General features: G+C 56.5%; 2 protein-coding genes across 2 annotated transcripts in view; both read left to right on the forward strand.

Annotated features, from left to right (window-relative positions):
• The first annotated feature begins 309 nt into the window (after window positions 1-309).
• FBXO45 (F-box protein 45) lies at window positions 310-20,227 on the forward strand. The gene is made up of 5 exons (XM_032978500.2): window positions 310-407; window positions 7,829-8,083; window positions 13,342-13,698; window positions 15,684-18,506; window positions 19,603-20,227. The coding sequence occupies exons 2-4, from the start codon at window positions 7,847-7,849 to the stop codon at window positions 15,867-15,869; spliced, it is 780 nt and encodes a 259-aa protein (XP_032834391.1). The 5' UTR covers window positions 310-407; window positions 7,829-7,846; the 3' UTR covers window positions 15,870-18,506; window positions 19,603-20,227.
• Window positions 20,228-20,445: 218 nt separating this feature from the next.
• LOC116956724 (G2/mitotic-specific cyclin-B3) overlaps window positions 20,446-24,151 on the forward strand; it is a 40,697-nt gene continuing 36,991 nt past the window's right edge. The window contains exons 1-2 of the mRNA XM_076063689.1: window positions 20,446-20,454; window positions 22,432-22,570. Coding sequence (XP_075919804.1) covers window positions 20,446-20,454; window positions 22,432-22,570 — 148 coding nt within the window. The remainder of the gene's footprint in view (window positions 20,455-22,431; window positions 22,571-24,151) is intronic.

Genomic DNA, 24,151 nt, shown 5'->3' on the forward strand with positions numbered 1-24,151 from the left:
TGCTGCTTCTGCTTCTGTTGCTGCTTCTGCTGCTGATGAGACACCGAATGTCGAAACCGAAGCAGAGTCGGCTGCTTTAATGACGCACTCCCCATGCGGCTGATGAGGGGGATGCGCGGTGACGTCACGACCACCCCCCCGCCACGCGGTGACGTCACAACCACCACCTCTCCCCCGCCACGCGCTGCGCGGTGACGTCACGACCACAGACCCCCCCCACGCGCTACGCGGTGACGTCACGACAAACCCCTCCCCCCACACGCGCTGCGTGATGACGTCACGACTACCGCATACCCCCTGCGTCATGACGTCAAGACCCCCCCCCCCACACACGCGCTGCGCGTTGACGTCACCGCGCCAATCCGGCATGGAGTCACGGGTAGGAGCGGCCTGAGTGAGATTCCCAGGTAAACCGCTCCTCGCGTCTCTCTCTCGCTTGTCTCTCTCTTGTCTCTCTCTCGTGTGCGTCTCACTCTCGCTTGTCTCTCTTTCGTCTCTCTCCTCCCGTCTCTCTCTCTCTCCTCTCGTCTCTCTCTCTCTCTTGCGTCTCTCTCTCGCGTTCGTCTCCCATGCTTCTCCCTCGCTGCTGCTGCTGGCGCCGCTTCCCCGACGCTTCTGCGTTGCTTCTCCCATGCTTCTCCATTGCTTCTCCCTTGCGTCTCCCTTGCTTTTCCCTTGCTTCTCCCATGCTTCTCCCATGCTTCTCCATTGCTTCTCCCTTGCTTCTCCCATGCTTCTCCCATGCTTCTCCCATGCTTCTCCATTGCTTCTCCCATGCTTCTCCCTTGCTTCTCCCTTGCGTCTCCCTTGCTTCTTCTATGCTTCTCCCTTGCTTCTCCCTCGCTTCTCCCATGCTTCTCCCTTGCTTCTGCCTTGCGTCTCCCATGCTTCTCCCTTGCTTCTCCCATGCTTCTCCCTTGCTTCTCCCATGCTTCTCCCATGCTTCTCCCTTGCTTCTCCCATGCTTCTCCCATGCTTCTCCCTTGCTTCTCCCTCGCTGCTGGGTTGCTTCTGCGACTGCTGGGCAGTGACGCGGGTGGCTGCTACTGGAGCTGATCGTGATCATGCTGCTGATGATGATGTTGATGATGCTACTGCTGATGATGATGTTGATGATGCTACTGCTGCTGCTGCTGATGATGTTGCTACTGCTGATGATGTTGCTGATGATGATGTTGATGATGCTACTGCTGCTGATGATGTTGCTACTGCTGCTGCTGATGATGATGTTGATGATGCTACTGCTGCTGATGATGATGTTGCTACTGATGATGATGTTGATAATGCTACTGCTGATGATGATGTTGCTACTGCTGATGTTGCTGATGATGATGTTGATGATGCTACTGCTGCTGATGATGATGTTGATGATGCTACTGCTGCTGATGATGATGTTGCTGCTGCTTATGATGTTGATGATGCTACTGCTGATGATGATTATGTTGATGCTGCTGACGATGTTGATGATGCTACTGCTGATGATGATTATGTTGATGATGCTATTGCTGATGATGATGTCGCTACTGCTGATGTTGCTGATGATGATGTTGATGATGCTACTGCTGATGATGTTGCTACTGCTGATGATGATGCTGCTGATGTTGCTACTGCTGAGGATGATGATGATGATGCTGATGATGCTGCTGCTGCTGATGATGTTGATGTTGCTACTGTTGATGATGATGCTACTGCTGATGATGTTGCTACTGCTGCTGATGATGATGTTACTGCTGCTGATGATGCTGCTGATGATGCTGCTGCTGATGATGTTGATGATGCTACTGCTGATGATGATGTTGATGATGCTACTGCTGCTGATGATGTTGATGATGCTACTGCTGCTGATGATGATGTTGCTACTGCTGATGATGTTGCTGATGATGATGTTGATTATGCTACTGCTGCTGATGATGTTGCTACTGCTGCTGCTGATGATGATGCTACTGCTGATGATTATGTTGATGCTGCTGATGATGTTGATGATGCTACTGCTGATGATGATTATGTTCATGATGCTATTGCTGATGATGATGTCGCTACTGCTGATGTTGCTGATGATGTTGATGATGCTACTGCTGATGATGTTGCTACTGCTGATGATGTTGCTGCTGATGATGTTGCTACTGCTGATGATGCTGCTGATGTTGCTACTGCTGATGATGATGATGCTGCTGCTGATGATGATGCTGCTGCTGATGTTGATGTTGCTACTGTTGATGATGATGCTACTGCTGATGATGTTGCTACTGCTGCTGATGATGATGTTGTTACTGCTGCTGATGATGCTGCTGATGATGCTGCTGATGTTGATGATGCTGCTGATGATGATGTTGATGATGCTACTGCTGCTGCTGATGATGTTGCTACTGCTGATGATGTTGCTGATGATGATGTTGATGATGCTACTGCTGCTGATGATGTTGCTACTGCTGCTGCTGATGATGTTGATGATGCTACTGCTGCTGCTGATGATGTTGCTACTGATGATGATGTTGATAATGCTACTGCTGATGATGATGTTGATGATGCTACTGCTGCTGATGATGATGTTGATGCTACTGCTGCTGATGATGTTGCTGCTGATGATGTTGCTGCTGATGATGTTGATGATGCTACTGCTGATGATGATTATGTTGATGATGCTATTGCTGATGATGATGTCGCTACTGCTGATGTTGCTGATGATGATGTTGATGATGCTACTGCTGATGATGTTGCTGCTGATGATGTTGCTACTGCTGATGATGATGCTGCTGATGTTGCTACTGCTGCTGATGATGCTGCTGATGATGCTGCTGCTGATGATGATGTTGATGTTGCTACTGTTGATGATGATGCTACTGCTGATGATGTTGCTACTGCTGCTGATGATGATGTTGCTACTGCTGCTGATGATGCTGCTGATGATGCTGCTGATGATGATGTTGATGATGCTACTGCTGCTGCTGATGTTGCTACTGCTGATGATGTTGCTACTGCTGCTGATGATGCTGATGTTGCTGATGTTGATGTTGCTACTGCTGATGATGATGCTACTGCTGATGATGTTGCTACTGCTGCTGATGATGTTGCTACTGCTGCTGATGATGCTGATGATGATGCTGCTGCTGATGATGTTGATGATGCTACTGCTGCTGATGATGTTGCTACTGCTGATGATGTTGCTACTGCTGATGATGATGTTGCTGATAATGATGTTGCTACTGCTGATGATGCTGCTGCTGATTATGATGATGTTGCTACTGCTGATGATGATGCTACTGCTGATGATGATGCTACTGCTGATGATGATGCTGATGTTGCTACTGCTGATGATGCTGATGATGATGTTGCTACTGCTGATGATGTTGCTACTGCTGATGATGATGTTGCTACTGCTGATGATGTTGCTACTGCTGCTGCTGATGTTGCTACTGCTGCTGATGATGATGCTGATGATGATGTTGCTACTGCTGATGATGATGATGCTGATGATGTTGCTACTGCTGATGATGATGCTGCTGATGTTGCTACTGCTGCTGCTGATGATGCTGCTGCTGATGATGTTGATGATGCTACTGCTGATGATGATGCTGCTGATGATGATGTTGATGTTGCTACTGCTGATGATGATGATGATGATGCTACTGCTGATGATGATGCTACTGCTGATGATGTTGCTACTGCTGCTGATGATGATGTTGCTACTGCTGATGCTGCTGCTGATGATGTTGATGATGCTGCTGATGATGATGTTGATGATGCTACTGCTGCTGCTGATGATGCTGATGATGATGTTGCTACTGCTGCTGATGATGCTGATGATGATGTTGCTATTGCTGGTGATGCTACTGCTGATGATGATGCTACTGCTGATGATGCTGATATTGCTACTGCTGCTGATGATGCTGATGATGATGTTGCTACTGCTGATGATGTTGCTACTGATGATGATGTTGCTACTGCTGCTGATGATGTTGCTACTGCTGCTGATGATGATGCTGATGATGATGTTGCTACTGCTGATGGTGATGCTGCTGATAATGATGATGTTTCTACTGCTGATGATGTTGCTGCTGATGATGATGGAAGTGATGTTTACATAGACTTGCACAGAGACCCATAGACTCAAACAGAGACCCATACACTCACAAGGAGACCCACAGACTCACACGGAGACCCGTAGACTCACACAGAGACCCATAGACTCACACAGAGACCCATAGACTCATGTAGGACCCATAGACTCAGAGACCCATAGACTCACACGGAGACCCATAGACTCAGAGACCCATAGACTCACACAGAGACCCATAGACTCAGAGACCCATAGACTCACACAGAGACCCATAAACTCACACAGAGACCCATAGACTCACAAGGAGACCCATAGACTCATACAGAGACCCATAGACTAACATAGAGACCCATAGACTCGCACAGAGACCCATAGACTCACGTAGGACCCATAGACTCGCACAGAGACCCATAGACTAACATAGAGACCCATAGACTCGCACAGAGACCCATAGACTCACACGGAGACCCATAGACTCACACGGAAACCCATAAACTCAGAGACCCATAGACTAACATAGAGACCCATAGACTCACACAGAGACCCATAGACTCACAAGGAGACCCACAGACTCACACGGAGACCCGTAGACTCACACAGAGACCCAAAGACTCACACAGAGACCCATAGACTCACGTAGGACCCATAGACTCAGAGACCCATAGACTCACACGGAGACCCATAGACTCACACAGAGACCCATAGACTCACACAGAGACCCATAGACCCACACCTAGGGATTGAACCCAGGTCCTCAGCGTCTCTGACACACACACAGCTAGACAGAGAGAGAGACTCCCACACCTAGGGATTGAACCCAGGTCCCCAGTATCTCTGACACACACACAGCTAGAGAGAGAGAGAGACACCCACACCTAGGGATTGAACCCAGGTCCCCAGTGTCTCTGACACATACACAGCTAGAGAGAGAGACACCCACACCTAGGGATTGAACCCAGGTCCCCAGTGTCTCTGACACACACACAACTAGAGAGAGAAAGAGTCCCACACCTAGGGATTGAACCCAGGTCCCCAGTATCTCTGACACACACACAGCTAGAGAGAGAGAGAGACACCCACACCTAGGGATTGAACCCAGGTCCCCAGTGTCTCTGACACTCACACAGCTAGAGAGAGAGAGAGACACACCTAGGGATTGAACCCAGGTCCTGAGTGTCTCTGACACACACACAGCTAGAGAGAGACCCACACGTGGGGATTGAACCCAGGTCCCCAGTGTCTCTGACACACAGCTAGAGAGACACCCACACCTAGGGATTGAACCCAGGTCCCCAGTGTCTCTGACACACAGCTAGAGAGACACCCATACCTAGGGATTGAACCCAGGTCCCAGTGTCTCTGACACACAGCTTGAGAGACTCCCACACCTAGGGATTGAACCCAGTTCCTCAGCGTCTCTGACACACACACAGCTAGAGAGAGACCCACACCTAGGGATTGAACCCAGGTCCCCAGTGTCTCTGACACACACACAGCTAGAGAGAGACAGACTCCCACACCTAGGGATTGAACCCAGGTCCTGAGTGTCTCTGACATACACACAGCTAGAGAGAGAGACCCACACCAAGGGATTGAACCCAGGTCCCCAGTGTCTCTGACATACACACAACTAGAGAGAGAGAGACCCACACGTGGGGATTGAACCCAGGTCCTGAGTGTCTCTGACACACAGCTAGAGAGAGACTCCCACACCTAGGGATTGAACCCAGGTCCTGAGTGTCTCTGACACACACAGCTAGAGACACCCACACCTAGGGATTGAACCCAGGTCCCCAGTGTCTCTGACACACAGCTAGAGAGACACCCACACCTAGGGATTGAACCCAGGTCCCCAGTGTCTCTGACACACAGCTTGAGAGACTCCCACACCTAGGGATTGAACCCAGGTCCTCAGCGTCTCTGACACACACACAGCTAGAGAGAGACCCACACCTAGGGATTGAACCCAGGTCCCCAGTGTCTCTGACACACACACAGCTAGAGAGAGACAGACTCCCACACCTAGGGATTGAACCCAGGTCCCCAGTGTCACTGACACACAGCTAGAGAGAGACTCCCACACCTGGGGATTGAACCCAGGTCCTCAGTGTCACTGACACACACACAGCTAGAGAGAGACCCACACCTGGGGATTGAACCCAGGTCCCCAGTGTCACTGACACACAGCTAGAGAGAGACCCACACCTGGGGATTGAACCCAGGTCCTGAGTGTCTCTGACACACACACAGCTAGAGAGAGAGACCCACACCTAGGGATTGAACCCAGGTCCTGAGTGTCTCTGACACACAGCTAGAGAGAGAGAGAGACCCACACCTGGGGATTGAACCCAGGTCCCCAGTGTCACTGACACACAGCTAGAGAGAGACCCACACCTGGGGATTGAACCCAGGTCCTGAGTGTCTCTGACACACACACAGCTAGAGAGAGAGACCCACACCTAGGGATTGAACCCAGGTCCTGAGTGTCTCTGACACACAGCTAGAGAGAGAGAGAGACCCACACCTGGGGATTGAACCCAGATCCTCAGTGTCTCTGACACACACACAGCTAGAGAGAGAGACCCACACCTAGGGATTGAACTCAGGTCCTCAGTGTCTCTGACACACACACAGCTAGACAGAGAGAGAGACACCCACACCTAGGGATTGAACCCAGGTCCTGAGTGTCTCTGACACACAGCTAGAGAGAGAGACACCCACACCTAGGGATTGAACCCAGGTCCTGAGTGTCTCTGACACACAGCTAGAGAGAGAGACACCCACACCTAGGGATTGAACCCAGGTCCTGAGTGTCTCTGACACACAGCTAGAGAGAGAGACCCACACCTAGGGATTGAACCCAGGTCCTGAGTGTCTCTGACACACACACAGCTAGACAGAGAGAGAGACTCCCACACCTGGGGATTGAACCCAGGTCCTGAGTGTCTCTGACACACAGCTAGAGAGAGAGACTCCCACACCTAGGGATTGAACCCAGGTCCTGAGTGTCTCTGACACACAGCTAGAGAGAGAGACCCACACCTAGGGATTGAACCCAGGTCCCCAGTGTCTCTGACACACACACACAACTAGACCTGCATAGCTCCGTGAGCCTTAGCTGGTAAAATCAAACTGAGTTTCTATCTCTGACCTTTCCCCCCAGATCTCCCGTGCCCCCACCCACTGCCCCATCCCACCCCCCCCCCCCCCCACCACGTGAGGCTGCCCGCGAGCGATTGGGGGGGGGCACGGGACAGACCCAGGTGGCATGGGCTGCCCGACTGAAAACACAAATACAACTCTCAAATAATATCGACATAGTTTAGTTGTATAGTCAACCTCTCTGTCTGCTCCCCCCCTGCCTCTCCTCTCCCAGGTCTCGCCCCACAGCCCCCCACCCCCCGCACTACCCCCATGAGGCTGCCCGCAAGCGATTGGGGGGGGGGCACGGGACAGACCCAGGTGGCATGGGCTGCCCGACTGAAAACACAAATACAACTCTCAAATAATATCGACATAGTTTAGTTGTATAGTCAACCTCTCTGTCTGCTCCCCACCCTGCCTCTCCCCCAGGTCTCGCCCCACAGCCCCCCACCCCCCGCACTACCCCCATGAGGCTGCCCGCGAGCGATTGGGGGGGGGGCACGGGACAGACCCAGGTGGCATGGGCTGCCCGACTGAAAACACAAATACAACTCTCAAATAATATCGACATAGTTTAGTCGTATAGTCAACCTCTCTGTCTGCCCCCCCCACCCTCCCCTCTCCCAGGTCTCGCCACACCGCCCCATGGGCTGTCCGCGAGCGACGGGGGGTGCTGGCCGGCTGCCCCCGCGAGCCCTGCAGCTGATCCTCTCGTTCGTGGAGCTGGCCGACCTGGGCCGCTGTGCCCGCGTGTGCCGCCACTGGCAGCGCTGCCTGGAGGACGAGGGCAGCGAGGTGTGGAGGGCGGCCTGCGCACGCCTGCTGCCCCACGACGCCCTGCAGGGGGACCTCCTGCGGGCCGTGCCCACCTACAAAGCCAAGGTGGGCGGGGCGGCCCTAGGGGGGAGAGGCCCCAGGGGGGGAGAGGCCCCGGGGGGAGAGGCCCAGGTGGAGAGGCCCCGGGGGGAGAGGCCCCAGGGGGGAGCGGCCCAGGGGGGAGAGGCCCAGGTGGAGAGGCCCCGGGGGAGAGGCCCAGGGGGAGAGGCCCCGGGGGGAGAGGCCCCAGGGGGAGAGGCCCCGGGGGAGAGGCCCAGGTGGAGAGGCCCCGGGGGAGAGGCCCCAGGGGGGAGAGGCCCCGGGGGAGAGGCCCCGGGGGAGAGGCCCAGGGGGAGAGGCCCCGGGGGGAGAGGCCCCGGGGGAGAGGCCCAGGGGGAGAGGGCCAGGGGGAGAGGCCCCAGGGGGGAGAGGCCCCGGGGGGAGAGAGCGGGGGGAGAGGCCCCAGGGGGGAGAGGCCCAGGTGGAGAGGCCCCGGGGGAGAGGCCCCAGGGGGGAGAGGCCCCGGGGGGAGAGGCCCCAGGGAGGAGAGGCCCCGGGGGAGAGGCCCCAGGGGGGAGAGGCCCCGGGGGAGAGGCCCCGGGGGAGAGGCCCAGGGGGAGAGGCCCCGGGGGGAGAGGCCCCGGGGGAGAGGCCCCGGGGGAGAGGCCCAGGGGGAGAGGCCCAGGGGGAGAGGCCCCAGGGGGGAGAGAGCGGGGGGAGAGGCCCCGGGGGGAGAGGCCCGGGGGGAGAGGCCCAGGGGGAGAGGCCCCGGGGGGAGCGGCCCCGGGGGCCGCTTCAGACGATCGTCACCGCCCGTGTCGGCCGTGAGCGGGAATCGAACTCGGGTCGCCGGGTTGGCGACGCGGCGCCATCGGCTATGCGGCCGCTCCCCAGACACACACAGACACATCACACACACACACATCACACACACATACATCACACGCATCACACACACACACATCACACATGCATCACACACACATCACACAAATACATCACACACGCATCACACGCACACATCACACACATACATACATCACACACATACATACATCACACACATCACACACACATACATCACACACACACATCACACACACACACATCACACACACATCAACACACACACATACATCACACACACATCAACACACACACATCACACACACACACACATTACACACACATACACACACATCACACACATACATACACACACACATACATCACACACACACACATACATCACACACACACACATACATCACACACACACACATACATCACACACACATACATACATCACACATACATACATCACACATCACACACACACACATCACACACACACATCACACACACATCACACACACACACATCACACACACACACATCACACACACACATCACACACACATCACACACATACATCACACACACATCACACACACATCACACACATACATCACACACATACATCACACACATACATCACACACATCACACACATACATCACACACACACACATCACACATCACACACACATCACACACACACACATACATCACACACATACATCACACACACATCACACACACACACATCGCACACACACATCGCACACACATCACATCACACACACACATCAAACACACATCACACATCAAACACACATCACACACATCACACACACACATCACACACACACATCACACACATCACACACACACACATACATCACACACATGCACACGTCACACACACATCACACACACACATCACACACACACACGCATCACACATGCACACATCACACACGCACACATCACACACATACAGTGAGGGAAAAAAGTATTTGATCCCCTGCTGATTTTGTACGTTTGCCCACTGACAAAGAAATGATCAGTCTTTAATTGTAATGGTGGGTTTATTTGAACAGTGGGAGACAGAATAACAACGAAAAAATCCAGAAAAACGCATGTCAAAAATGTTATAAATTGATTTGCATTTTAATGAGGGAAATAAGTATTTGACCCCCTCTCAATCAGAAAGATTTCTGGCTCCCAGCTGTCTTTTATTCAGGTAACGAGCTGAGAACCTCCTTCCCTCAGCCAGGGCATTGAAAATGGGTCGTGGATGGGTATTCCAGCATGACAATGACCCAAAACACACGGCCAAGGCAACAAAGGAGTGGCTCAAGAAGAAGCACATTAAGGTCCTGGAGTGGCCTAGCCAGTCTCCAGACCTTAATCCCATAGAAAATCTGTGGAGGGAGCTGAAGGTTCGAGTTGCCAAACGTCAGCCTCGAAACCTTAATGACTTGGAGAAGATCTGCAAAGAGGAGTGGGACAAAATCCCTCCTGAGATGTGTGCAAACCTGGTGGCCAACTACAAGAAACGTCTGACCTCTGTGATTGCCAACAAGGGTTTTGCCACCAAGTACTAAGTCATGTTTTGCAGAGGGGTCAAATATTTATTTCCCTCATTAAAATGCAAATCAATTTATAACATTTTTTGACATGCGTTTTTCTGGATTTTTTTGTTGTTATTCTGTCTCTCACTGTTCAAATAAACCTACCATTAAAATTATAGACTGATCATTTCTTTGTCAGTGGGCAAACGTACAAAATCAGCAGGGGATCAAACACTTTTTCCCTCACTGTACATCACACACATACACGTACCCAAACGTGTACCCACACACATGCCCACACCACTCACCTGCATACCCACTCACCCACTCACCCACCACATCCATCCACTCACCCACCCACCCACCCACCGCCCCACTCACCCACCCACCCACCCACCGCCCCACTCACCCACCCACCGCCCCACTCACCCACCCACCCACCGCCCCACTCACCCACCACACCCACTCACCCACCACACCCACTCACCCACCACACCCACTCACCCACCACACCCACCTCACCCACCACACCCTCCACACCCATCCACTCACCTACCCCCCCACTGACTTAACCACCCACCCACCCACTGAATTACTCACCCACTCACCCACCCACTGACTTAACCACCCACCCACCGTCCTACTCACCCACCACACCCACTCACCTACTCACCCACCGACTCACCTACCACACCCACTCACCCACTCACCCACTCACCTACTCACCCACCACACCCACCTACTCACCCACTCACCCACCACACCCACTCACCCACCACACCCACTCACCCACCACACCCACTCACCGACCTACTCACCCACCACACCCACTCACCCACCCACTCACCGCCCTACTCCCCCACCCACCGCCCTACTCAACCACCCACTGCCCTACTCACCCACCACACCCACTCACCCACCACACCCACTCACCCACCACACCCACCCACCGACCTACTCACCCACCACACCCACTCACCCACCCACTCACCGCCCTACTCACCCACCACACCCACTACACCCACCACACCCACTCACCCTACTCACCCACCACACCCACTCACCCACCACACCCACTCACCCACCACACCCACCCACTCACCACACACACCCACTCACCACACACACCCACTCACCACACACACCCACTCACCCACCACACCCACCCACTCACCTACTCACCCACCACTCCCACTCCTCCACTCACCCACCACCCTACTCACCCTCCACACCCACCCACCGCCCTACTCACCCACCCACTGCCCTACTCACCCACCACACCCACTCACCCACCTCACCCACCCACCCACCCACCACACCCACCCACCCACCCACCACACCCACTCACCCACTCACCCACCACACCCACCCACACACCCACCCACCCACCACACCCACTCACCCACCCACCCACCACACCCACCCACCCTACTCAACCTCCACACCCACTCACCCACTCACCCACCACACCCACCCACACACCCACCACACCACCACACCCACCCACCCACACACCCACCACACCACCACACCCACCCACCCACACACCCACCACACCATCACACCCACCACACCCACTCACCCACCACACCCACTCACCCACTCACCCACCACACCCACTCACCCACTCACCCACCACACCCACCCACACACCCACCACACCACCACACCCACTCACCCACTCACCCACCACACCCACTCACCCACCCACCCACCTCACCCACCCACTCACCCACCCACCCACCACACCCACCCACTCACCCACTCACCACATCCACCCACCCACCCACCACACCCACTCACCCACCACACCCACCATACCCACTCACCCACTCACCCTACTCACCCACCCACCCACCACACCAACTCACCCACCACACCCACCACACCCTCCACACCCACCACACCCACCACACCCACCACACACCACCCACTCACCACACCCACTCATCCACCCACCCACCACGCCCACCACTCACCACACCCACCACACCCACCACACACACCACACCCACCACACACCACCCACTCACCACACCCACTCACCCACCCACCACACCCACCACCCACCACACCCACCACCCACCACACCCACCCACCACACCCACTCACCCACCCACTCACCACACCCACCACACCACACACCCACCACACCCACTTACCACACCACACCACCACACCCACCCACCCACCACACCCACCACACCCCACTCACCCACCACACCCACTCACCCACCACACCCACCACACCCACCCACTCACCTACTCACCCACCTCACCCACCACACCCACCACACCCACTCACCCACCACACCCACTCACCCACCACACCCACTCACCCACTCATCCACCACACCCACTCACCCACCACACCCACTCACCCACCACACCCTACTCACCCACCACACTCACCCACCTCACCCACCACACTCACCCACCACACCCACCACCCACCACACCCACTCACCCACCACACCCACTCACCCACCACACCCACCACACCCACTCATCCACCACACCCACCACACCCACTCACCCACCACACCCACCACACTCACCCACCACACTCACCCACCACACCCACCACCCACCACACCCACTCACCCACCACACCCACTCACCACACACCACCCACCACACCCACCACACCTACCACACCCACTCACCCACTCACCCACCACACCCACTCACCACACCACACTCACCACACCACACCCACCACACCACAACACCCACCCACCACACCACAACACCCACCCACCACACCACAACACCCACCACACCCACTCACCCACCCACCCACCACACCACCCACCACACCACACACCACACCCACACACCCACCACACCCACTCACCCACCACACCCACCTCACCACACCCACTCACCACCGCCCCACGCCCACAGGTGCGCTCGCTGTGCCACGCGTGGAACCCCGACGACTGCTCCCGCAACGTCTTCATCAAGCGCAGCGGCTTCACGCTCCACCGCAACCCGGTGGCTCAGAGCACGGACGGGGCCCGTGCCCGCCTCGGCTTCACGGAGGGCCGCCACGCCTGGGAGGTGTGGTGGGAGGGCCCCCTGGGCACGGTGGCCGTGGTCGGCGTGGCCACGCGCCGGGCGCCCATGCAGTGCCAGGGCTACGTGGCCCTGCTGGGCTCTGACGTCGAGAGCTGGGGCTGGAACCTGGTGGACAACAGCCTGCTGCACGGCGGGGAGGTCACGGGGAGCTTCCCACAGTGCAACAACGCGCCCAAATACCAGGTGCGGGGCGTGGCGGCGGCGCTGGTGGTGGTGACGGTGGTGACAGTGGTGACGGCGGTGGTGGTGGTGGTGGTGGTGGTGGCGGTGGTGGTGACGGCGGTGGTGGTCATGGTGGTGGTGGTGGTGGCGGCGGTGGTGGTGGTAGATGCGGTGGTGATGGTGGTGACGGTGGTGGAGGTGGTGATGGTGGTGGTGGAGATGTTGACGGTGGTGTTGGAGGTGGTGATGGTGGTGATGGTGGTGGTGGAGGTGGTGGCGGTGGCAACGGTGGTGGAGGTGGTGGCGGTGGTGGTGGTAGATGTGGTGGTGGTGGTGGCGGTGGTCATGGTGCTGGTGGTGGCGGTGGTGGTGGCAGATGTGGTGGAGATGGTGGTGACGGTGGTGGAGGTGGTGATGGTGGTGACGGTGGTGGAGGTGGTGATGGTGGTGGTGGAGATGTTGACGGTGGTGTTGGAGGTGGTGATGGTGGTGGAGGTAGTGACGGTGGTAACGGTGGTGGTGGTGACGGTGGTGGAGGTGGTGACGGTGGTGGTGGTGGTGACGGTGGTGGAGGTGGTGACAGTGGTGGTGGAGGTGATGACGGTGGTGGTGGAGGTGGTGACGGTGGTGGTGGTGGTGACGGTGGTGGTGGTGGTGGCACTGGCGCTGATGACGTTTACCCCGCATGCAAACATGCGAGCACACACACACACGCCGCTCACACACACACACACACGCCGCTCACACACACACACACACACGCCGCTCACACACACACACACACACGCCGCTAATACACACACACACACCGCTCACACACACACACACACACCGCTCACACACACACACACACCGCTCACACACACACACACACACCGCTCACACACACACACCGCTCACACACACACACCGCTCACACACACAGGCCGTTCACACACACACCGCTCACACACACACGCCGTTCACACACACACACCGCTCACACACACACACCGCTCACACACACACGTCGCTCACACACCGCTCACACACACACCGTTCACACACACACGCCGTTCACACACACACACACACCGTTCACACACACACACCGCTCACACACACACACACACACACCGCTCACACACACACGCCGCTCACACACACACACACCGTTCACACACACACACACGCCGCTCACACACACACACACACCGCTCACACACACACACACGCTGCTCACACACACACACACACTGCTCACACACACACTGCTCACACACTGCACACACACACACACCGTTCACACACACACACCGCTCACACACACACACACGCCGCTCACACACACTGCTCACACACACTGCTCACACACACACACTGCTCACACACAGCACACACACACCGCTCACACACACACACACACGCCGCTCACACACACACACAGCACACACACACACTGCTCACACACACACACACACCGCTCACACACACACACACACTGCTCACATCACACACACACCGCTCACACACACACACACACTGCTCACACACACACACACGCACCGCTCACACACACACACACACTGCTCACACACACACATACACCGCTTACACACACACACACACTGCTCACACACACACACACACCGCTCACACACACACACACACTGCTCACATCACACACACACCGCTCACACACACACACACACTGCTCACACACACACACGCACCGCTCACACACACACACACACTGCTCACACACACACATACACCGCTCACACACACACACACACACTGCTCACACACACACACACACCGCTCACACACACACACTGCTCACACACACACACACACCGCTCACACACACACACACACACTGCTCACACACACACCGCTCACACACACACACTGCTCACACACACTGCTCACACACACACACGCCACACACACACACACACGCCACACACACCGCCGCCGCCGATACCGTTGCCAATTCCCCTGCCGCCACCGCCGCCGGTGTGCAGATTGGCGAGCGTATGCGCGTGCTGCTGGACATGGAGGACCGCACGTTGGCGTTTGAGCGCGGCCACGAGTTCCTGGGCGTCGCCTTCCGCGCCCTACCCAAGGCGCGCCTCTTCCCGGCCGTGTCCGCCGTTTACGGCAACACCGAAGTCTCCATGGTGTACCTGGGGCGACCTCTCGACGGGTGACGTCGGGAGGTCGTCGTCGCCGCGGCGACCGCCCGACGGGTGACGTCGCCGCGGCGACCGCCCGACGGGTGACGTCGCCGCGGCGACCGCCCAACGGGTGACGTCGTCGTCGACGCGGCGACCGCCCGACGGGTGACGTCGCCGCGGCGACCGCCCAACGGGTGACGTCGTCGTCGCCACGGCGACCGCCCGACGGGTGACGTCGTCGTCGCCGCGGCGACCGCCCGACGGGTGACGTCGCCGCGGCGACCGCCCAACGGGTGACGTCGTCGTCGCCGCGGCGACCGCCCGACGGGTGACGTCGTCGTCGCCATGGCGACCGCCCGACGGGTGACGTCGTCGTCGCCGCGGCGACCGCCCGACGGGTGACGTCGTCGCCACGGCGACCGCTCAACGGGTGACGTCACCACGGCGACCGCCCGACGGGTGACGTCGCCGCCGCGGCAACCGCCCGACGTCGCCGCGGCGACGGCGCCTGGGGCGCCCGCTCGATGACGTTGCCACGGCAACACCGGGGGTCGCCGCGCCGACGCCTCCGGTTGCCACGGCGATGCCGGCGTTTCGGTGGAGAGTGCTGGGGTTTCCACGGCGACGCTGATGGGTTGCGGTGGCGACGGAGCTCTGACGTCATCTCGACATCACGGACAGCACTGTACCATCGTCACCATCACCGTGACGTCACTGGACCATCACCAACGTCACGGAAGCCTCTACCATCACTGTACCAGCACCAGCATCTGAATATTTATTTATACTGGAGGAATGCTATGAGCTATGAAGTTATTGTCCACAGATGTCCTGTATTTCCCAGATGACCAGTACCATCACTGTACCATCACCAACACCGCTAGCATCACCATACCAACACCAACATCACCGATAACTACCATCACTCTACCATCACTGTACCATCACCAACACCGCTATCATCACTGTACCATCACCAACATCACCGACACAACTACCATCACTCTGCCATCACCGACACCGCTAGCACAACCACCACCAACATCACCGACACAACTACCATCACTCTACCATCACCAACATCACTGACACAACGACCATCACTCTACCATCACTGTACCATCACTGACACCGCTAGCGCAACCATCACCAACATCACCGACACAACTACCATCCCTCTACCATCACTGTACCATCACTGACACCACTATCATCACTGTACCATCACCAACATCACCGACACAACTACTATCACTCTACCATCACTGTACCATCACTGACACCACTATCACCAACATCACCGACACAACTACCATCACCGTACCATCACTGCCACCACCATTACTCATGCCCACCCCAGCCCACTATTTATTTATTTAACAGCCCAGTGAGACGGGTTGCTCGCAACTTTAGCGGAGACGTGTGGATGTCGCCCGCGGCAGAGGGTGCGTGTCGTCGGCGTCGGCGTCATCGTCATGTGACGCGTTTCCGCGGCCGTGATTGGACGTCGCCGTATCCCGAATCGTCGACCAGCCGCGCGATTGGTCTCGAGGGGCAATGACATCGTCGTCGTCATCGTCATGTGATGCGTTTCCGCGGCCGTGATTGGTCGTCGGGGTATCCCGAATCGTCGACCAGCCGTGCGATTGGTCTCGAGGAGCAATGACATCGTCGTCATCGTCATGTGACGCGTTTCCGCGGCCGTGATTGGACGTCGCCGTATCCCGAATCGTCGACCAGCCGCGCGATTGGTCTCGAGGGGCAATGACATCATCATTGTCATCGTCATGTGACGCGTTTCCGCGGCCGTGATTGGACGTCGCCGTATCCCGAATCGTCGACCAGCCGCGCGATTGGTCTCGAGGAGCAATGACATCATCATTGTCGTCATCGTCATGTGATGCGTTTCCGCGGCCGTGATTGGTCATCGCGGTATCCCGAATCGTCGACCAGCCGCGCGATTGGTCTCGAGGAGCAATGACATCATCATTGTCGTCATCATCATGTGACGCGTTTCCGCGGCCGTGATTGGTCATCGCGGTATCCCGAATCGTCGACCAGCCGCGCGATTGGTCTCGAGGAGCAATGACATCATCATTGTCGTCACCGTCATGTGACGCGTTTCCGCGGCCGTGATTGGTCATCGCGGTATCCCGAATCGTCGACCAGCCGCGCGATTGGTCTCGAGGGGCAATGACATCGTCGTCGTCATCGTCATGTGACGCGTTTCCGCGGCCGTGATTGGTCATCGCGGTATCCCGAATCGTCGACCAGCCCTGCGATTGGTCTCGAGGGGCAACGACATCATCGTCGTCGTCATGTGACGCGTTTCCGCGGCCGTGATTGGTCATCGCGGTATCCCGAATCGTCGACCAGCCGCGCGATTGCTCTCGAGGGGCAATGACGTCATCGTCATGTGACGCGTTTCCGCGGCCGTGATTGGTCGTCGCGGTATCCCGAATCGTCGACCATTCGCGCGATTGGTCTCGAGGAGCAATGACGTCATCATCGTCGTCATGGCCTTAGCCGAAAAGGCTTTAACGTCCGTTCAGCGCCACTTGTTCACTTGCACGGGGTCAGGGGAGCGTTGACGGTGGGTGACCAGCGCCAGTTGACGCAACTTCACGCGACACTTTCCGTTAAACCTGCAGACTCGGGTCACGTAGAGAGGCGGTGAGTGTCAGTGAGGAGCTCCTCACTGACAGTGAGGAGCTCCTCACTGACACTCACCTACAGGCAGTGTCAGTGAGGAGCTCCTCACTGACACTCACCTACAGGCGGTGAGTGTCAGTGAGGAGCTCCTCACTGAGACACCGCCTGTAGACGAGTCTCAGTGAGGAGCTCCTCATTGACATCTACAGGCGGTGAGTCTCCTCACTGAGACTCACCTACAGGCGGTGAGTGCCAGTGAGGAGCTCCTCACTGACACTCACCTACAGGCAGTGTCAGTGAGGAGCTCCTCACTGAGACTCACATACAGGCGGTGAGTCTCAGTGAGGAGCTCCTCACTGAGACTCACCTACAGGCGGTGAGTGTCGGTGAGGAGCTCCTCACTGACACTCACCTACAGGCAGTGTCAGTGAGGAGCTCCTCACTGACACTCACATACAGGCGGTGAGTCTCAGTGAGGAGCTCCTCACTGAGACTCACCTACAGGCGTTGAGTCTCAGTGAGGAGCTCCTCACTGACACTCATCTACAGGCAGTGTCAGTGAGGAGCTCCTCACTGACACTCACATACAGGCGGTGAGTCTCAGTGAGGAGCTCCTCACTGAGACTCACATACAGGCAGTGAGTCTCAGTGAGGGGCTCCTCACTGACACTCATCTACAGGCGGTGAGTCTCAGTGAGGAGCTCCTCACTGACTCCTACAGGCGGTGAGTCTCAGTGAGGAGCTCCTCACTGACACTCATCTACAGGCGGTGAGTCTCAGTGAGGAGCTCCTCACTGACACTCACCTACAGGCGGTGAGTCTCAGTGAGGAGCTCCTCACTGACACTCACCTACAGGCAGTGTCAGTGAGGAGCTCCTCACTGACACTCACCTACAGGCGGTGAGTCTCAGTGAGGAGCTCCTCACTGACTCCTACAGGCGGTGAGTCTCAGTGAGGAGCTCCTCACTGACTCCTACAGGCGGTGAGTCTCAGTGAGGAGCTCCTCACTGAGACTCACATACAGGCGGTGAGTCTCAGTGAGGGGCTCCTCACTGACACTCACCTACAGGCAGTGAGTGTCAGTGAGGAGCTCCTCACTGACACTCACATACAGGCGGTGAGTGTCAGTGAGGAGCTCCTCACTGACACTCACCTACAGGCAGTGTCAGTGAGGAGCTCCTCACTGACACTCACAGGCGGTGAGTGTCAGTGAGGAGCTCCTCACTGACACTCATCTACAGGCAGTGAGTGTCAGTGAGGAGCTGTCCACCTTGTTGCTGTGCTGTATTGGTTGTTGTGTTGCTGTGTTATATTTATCGTGCTACGCATGCTGTGTGTGTATCACTGTGTGTGTCACTGTGTGTGTCACTGTGTGTATGTGTGTGTCACTGTGTCTGTGTGAGTGTGTGGGGAGCGGTGGGTGTAGTGGTTAGCGCTGCGCTGCACTATGATCCCGGCGACCCGAGTTCGATTCCCGATCACGGACACCACCGTCCTGGGCCTCCTCTAGGTCGACTCGGCCTCAAATCAGTACCTGTTGTGGTGTGCAGTAAACATCGCCGCCGGGGAGACAAAGGCGGCCGGGCGTGGTGTTGGCCACCCACCCCCTCGTGTGCCGTGCCGGCCTTCACAGGTGCTGCTCGCTAACGGCACTTGCCCCTGCAGTCTGTTAGAGGCTACACGGGGGACCTTTGTCTTTGTGAGCGCGTGCCCTGTTCATTAAAGCTGCGTCAAGTCGATGGACACTCCTAGCGTTCACTGCGTTCACCAATGGCGCGTGGTCTATCCACTGCTGGATGGGTCAGGCCTCTTTAATTGCAAGCCGTGGGATCGACTAAGGGGCACCCCCAGTGGCAGCTGCCCCTGTGCGTTAGTCTGCCAGTAGTGGGTGGGGGGGGTGGGGGCGACGTTTCGGGCAATGTCCCTTGACAGCACCACACGTACACACACGTGTACCATGCGGAAGGCCCGTCGACTGAAACGTCGCCTATTGATTCCCTCTCAAGAACAACAACCGACATTCGCCACTAAGTGGCGGTGACGTCACCACGACGCTTGTGCCAGGCTGGGTGCACGTTGAGGCCACGTGAAGTGTCGAACGCCCGCTGGCAGGAGGTCACGGGGCAGACCCAGCAAGTGCCACGGGTCAACTGGCTGATACGAGTGGCTGATGCACCACACCACACACACACCACACTCCACACACACCACCCACACCACACACACCACCCACGCCACACCACACACTACACCATACACACCACTCCACACACACCACACACTACACGACACACACCATACACTTCACCACAAACACCATACACTACACCACAAACACCATACACACCACACCACACACACCATACACTACACACACCATACACACCACTCCCCACACACCACACACACTACACCACACACACCATAACCTACACCACACACACCACGCACCACGCACACCACTCACACACACCACAACAACCGCCATTCGCCACTAAGTGGCGGTGACGTCACCACGACGCTTGTGCCAGGCTATGTGCACCTTGAAGCCACGTGAAGTGTCGAACGCCCGCTGGCAGGAGGTCACGGGGCAGACCCAGGTGCCACGGGTCGACTGACTGAGATGACTGGCTGATGCACCACCTGTGCCCCCTACTGTGCCAACCTGCTGTGATTTAGCTACCCGGCGCTCCGCTCGTTGTTGTGAGCGTCGCTCCTCCGCCCTCCGTTGTTGTTGGAGGGCGACTGCCTCCAACTGCCCAGTAGCATCCTTCACGAGCCTCCTCCACAGAGGCCGATCTTGACACCGCTGGTACCAGTCATCGGCAAGTCCACTCAGCTACACGTCCTCCTGTACCACATCACTCCATCTCTTCTCTAGCCCGTGCCGCGCCCGTTTAGCCCCCTCAATCCGGCCGAACAAAAGCTGTTTCGGCATGCGGTGGCTGGGCATGTGGGCTACATGACCCAGCCATCGCAGCCTTGCCTGCCGGAGGAGCTCACTGATGGGACCTTGCCCAGATCTTTCAAATATTTGTGAGCTCCTCACACAATCCAGCCTGGTTAAACCCAGGATGGATCGTAGGCAGGCTAGCCTAAATGTTTATAACCGGCAAAGATGTTCCATTAAGGTTGCATAACGCTGTGTGGAAGCTACCTGGTCTGTCGCTCCGCACTAAGCTTCAGGTCTTCTCGGCCACGGTCATTCCCTCCCTTCTCTACGCTTGCGAAACGTGGACCCTCTTAATGCAACACACACCACACACACGACACCACACACACACGACACACTAAAACTAGTAGTTTTTCTATTTGAACCAAAAACTCGTAGTGAACTACTAAAACTAGTAGTTTTTTATTTTATTTGAACCCAAAACGCGTAGTAAACTTCTAAAACTAGTAGTTTTATTTTATTTGAACACAAAACTCGTAGTAAACTACTACATCTAGTAGTTTTTTTGCTATTTACTAGTAGTTTTTATTTTATTTGAACCTATCTACGTGACTTTACATAGAGACCCAAATAATTTTAATTTCCTGCAGTCACGAAAGCTTAATGTCAACATTTACAGCGAGTTAATTAATGCCGCTACGCCCCGCCCCCTCCCTCCCTTGCCCCGCCCCCTCCCTCCCTTGCCCCGCCCCTCTTACCCCAACCCCTCCCCTCCTTACCCGCCCGCAACCACCGCACCCCCTCCCCCTGACCTCTTCCCCCCCCGTCCCCGCCCCCTCCCTCCGCTCACCCGCCCCTCCCTGTAACGGTCGCGGCCAACCGCCCCGCCCCCGCCGCGTGCTGATTGGCTCAAACCGCCTCCGTGGCGACCAATGGGAGGGCGAGGCGTAAATTTAAAAACAACAGCGTGGGGTGACTGCCGCTGTTGCTGAAACTCCGAGGGGCTTCAAGCGTTTAAAGTCGCCGATTTACCACGAAGACGTCAGATAGTTTACTACTTTTATTACTTTTATACACTCACGTACACCGTACGTTAGCTACGTAGCGACAGGACGTAAAGATAGAGTCTGTAGCGATTGGTTTATACAACATTGCAGTTGTGGAAGCGAGAAGACGTTTCACTTTGGAGGTTGGTAAGTGTCCATTGATGGCGTGGCGTGATGTGTGAGTGGTGTGTGATGTGTGTGCTGTGCGTGTTGTGTGAGTGTGTGTGGTGAGTGAGTGGTGTGAGTGGTGTGTGATGTGTGCGTGTGTGCTGTGCGTGTTGTGTGTGTGATGTGTGAGTGGTGTGAGTGGTGTGTGATGTGTGTGCTGTGCGTGTTGTGTGTGTGATGAGTGAGTGGTGTGTGATGTGTGTGCTGTGCGTGTTGTGTGAGTGTGTGTGATGTGTGAGTGGTGTGCGTGTTGTGTGTGATGTGCTGGTTGCGTGCTGTGTGTGGTGTGCTGTGTGTGTGGTGTGCTGTGTGTGTGGTGTGCTGTGTGTGTGCGTGCTGTGTGTGTGGTGTGCTGTGTGCGTGTTGTGCGCGTGCTGTGTGTGTGTAGTGAGTGTGCGCTGTGTGTGCTTGCTCTGTGTGTGCGTGCTGTGTGCTTGCTCTGTGTGTGCGTGCTGTGTGTGCTGTGTGCGTGCTGTGTGTGCTGTGCGTGCTGTGTGTGTGTGCTGTGTGTGTATGCTGTGTGTGTTTGCTGTGTGTGTGTGCTTGCTCTGTGTGTGCGTGCTGTGTGTGTGTGGTGTGCTGTGTGCGTGGTGTGGTGTGTGCTGTGTGTGTGCTGTGTGTGTGCGCGTGGTGTGCTATGTGTGTGTGTGTGCTGTGTGTGTGTGCTATGTGTGTGTGCTATGTGTGTGTGCTGTGTGTGTGCTGTGTGTGTGTGCTGTGTGTGTGCTATGTGTGTGCTATGTGTGTGTGCTATGTGTGTGTGCTGTGTGTGTGTGTGATGTGTGCTGTGTGTGTGTGCTGTGTGTGTGCTGTGTGTGTGTGCTGTGTGTGTGTGTGCTGTGTGTGTGTGCTATGTGTGTGTGCTGTGCTGTGTGTGCTATGTGTGTGTGCTGTGTGTGCTTGCTGTGTGTGCTATGTGTGTGTGCTGTGCTGTGTGTGCTATGTGTGTGTGTGCTGTGTGTGTGTGTGCTGTGCTGTGTGTGCTATGTGTGTGTGTGCTGTGTGTGTGTGTGCTGTGTGTGTGTGCTGTGTGTGTGTGCTGTGTGTGTGTGCTATGTGTGTGTGCTGTGTGTGCTATGTGTGTGTGCTGTGTGTGCTGTGTGCGTGCTGTGTGTAGGGTTAGCATTGTTGTTGAGTGCGGTGTGGAGGAGGAGGCTCGTGAAGGACGCCACCGGGCCAGTGCCAGGCTAGGTGCACTGTGAGGCTGGTGCCAGGCTAGGTGCACTGTGAGGCTGGTGCCAGGCTAGGTGCACTGTGAGGCTGGTGCCAGGCTAGGTGCACTGTGAGGCTGGTGCCAGGCTAGGTGCACTGTCAGGCTGGTGCCAGGCTAGGTGCACTGTGAGGCTGGTGCCAGGCTAGGTGCACTGTGACGCTAGTGCCAGGCTAGGTGCACTGTGAGGCTGGTGCCAGGCTAGGTGCACTGTGACGCTGGTGCCAGGCTAGGTGCACTGTGACGCTGGTGCCAGCATAGGTGCACTGTGACGCTGGTGCCAGGCTAGGTGCACTGTGACGCTGGTGCCAGGCTAGGTGCACTGTGACGCTGGTGCCAGGCTAGG

This window comes from Petromyzon marinus, unplaced genomic scaffold (assembly GCF_048934315.1).
Source record: "Petromyzon marinus isolate PM22_M1 ecotype Great Lakes invasive population unplaced genomic scaffold, UKy_Petmar_22M1.pri1.0 PM_Scaffold_17, whole genome shotgun sequence".
Classification (NCBI taxonomy): Eukaryota; Metazoa; Chordata; class Hyperoartia; order Petromyzontiformes; family Petromyzontidae; genus Petromyzon; species Petromyzon marinus.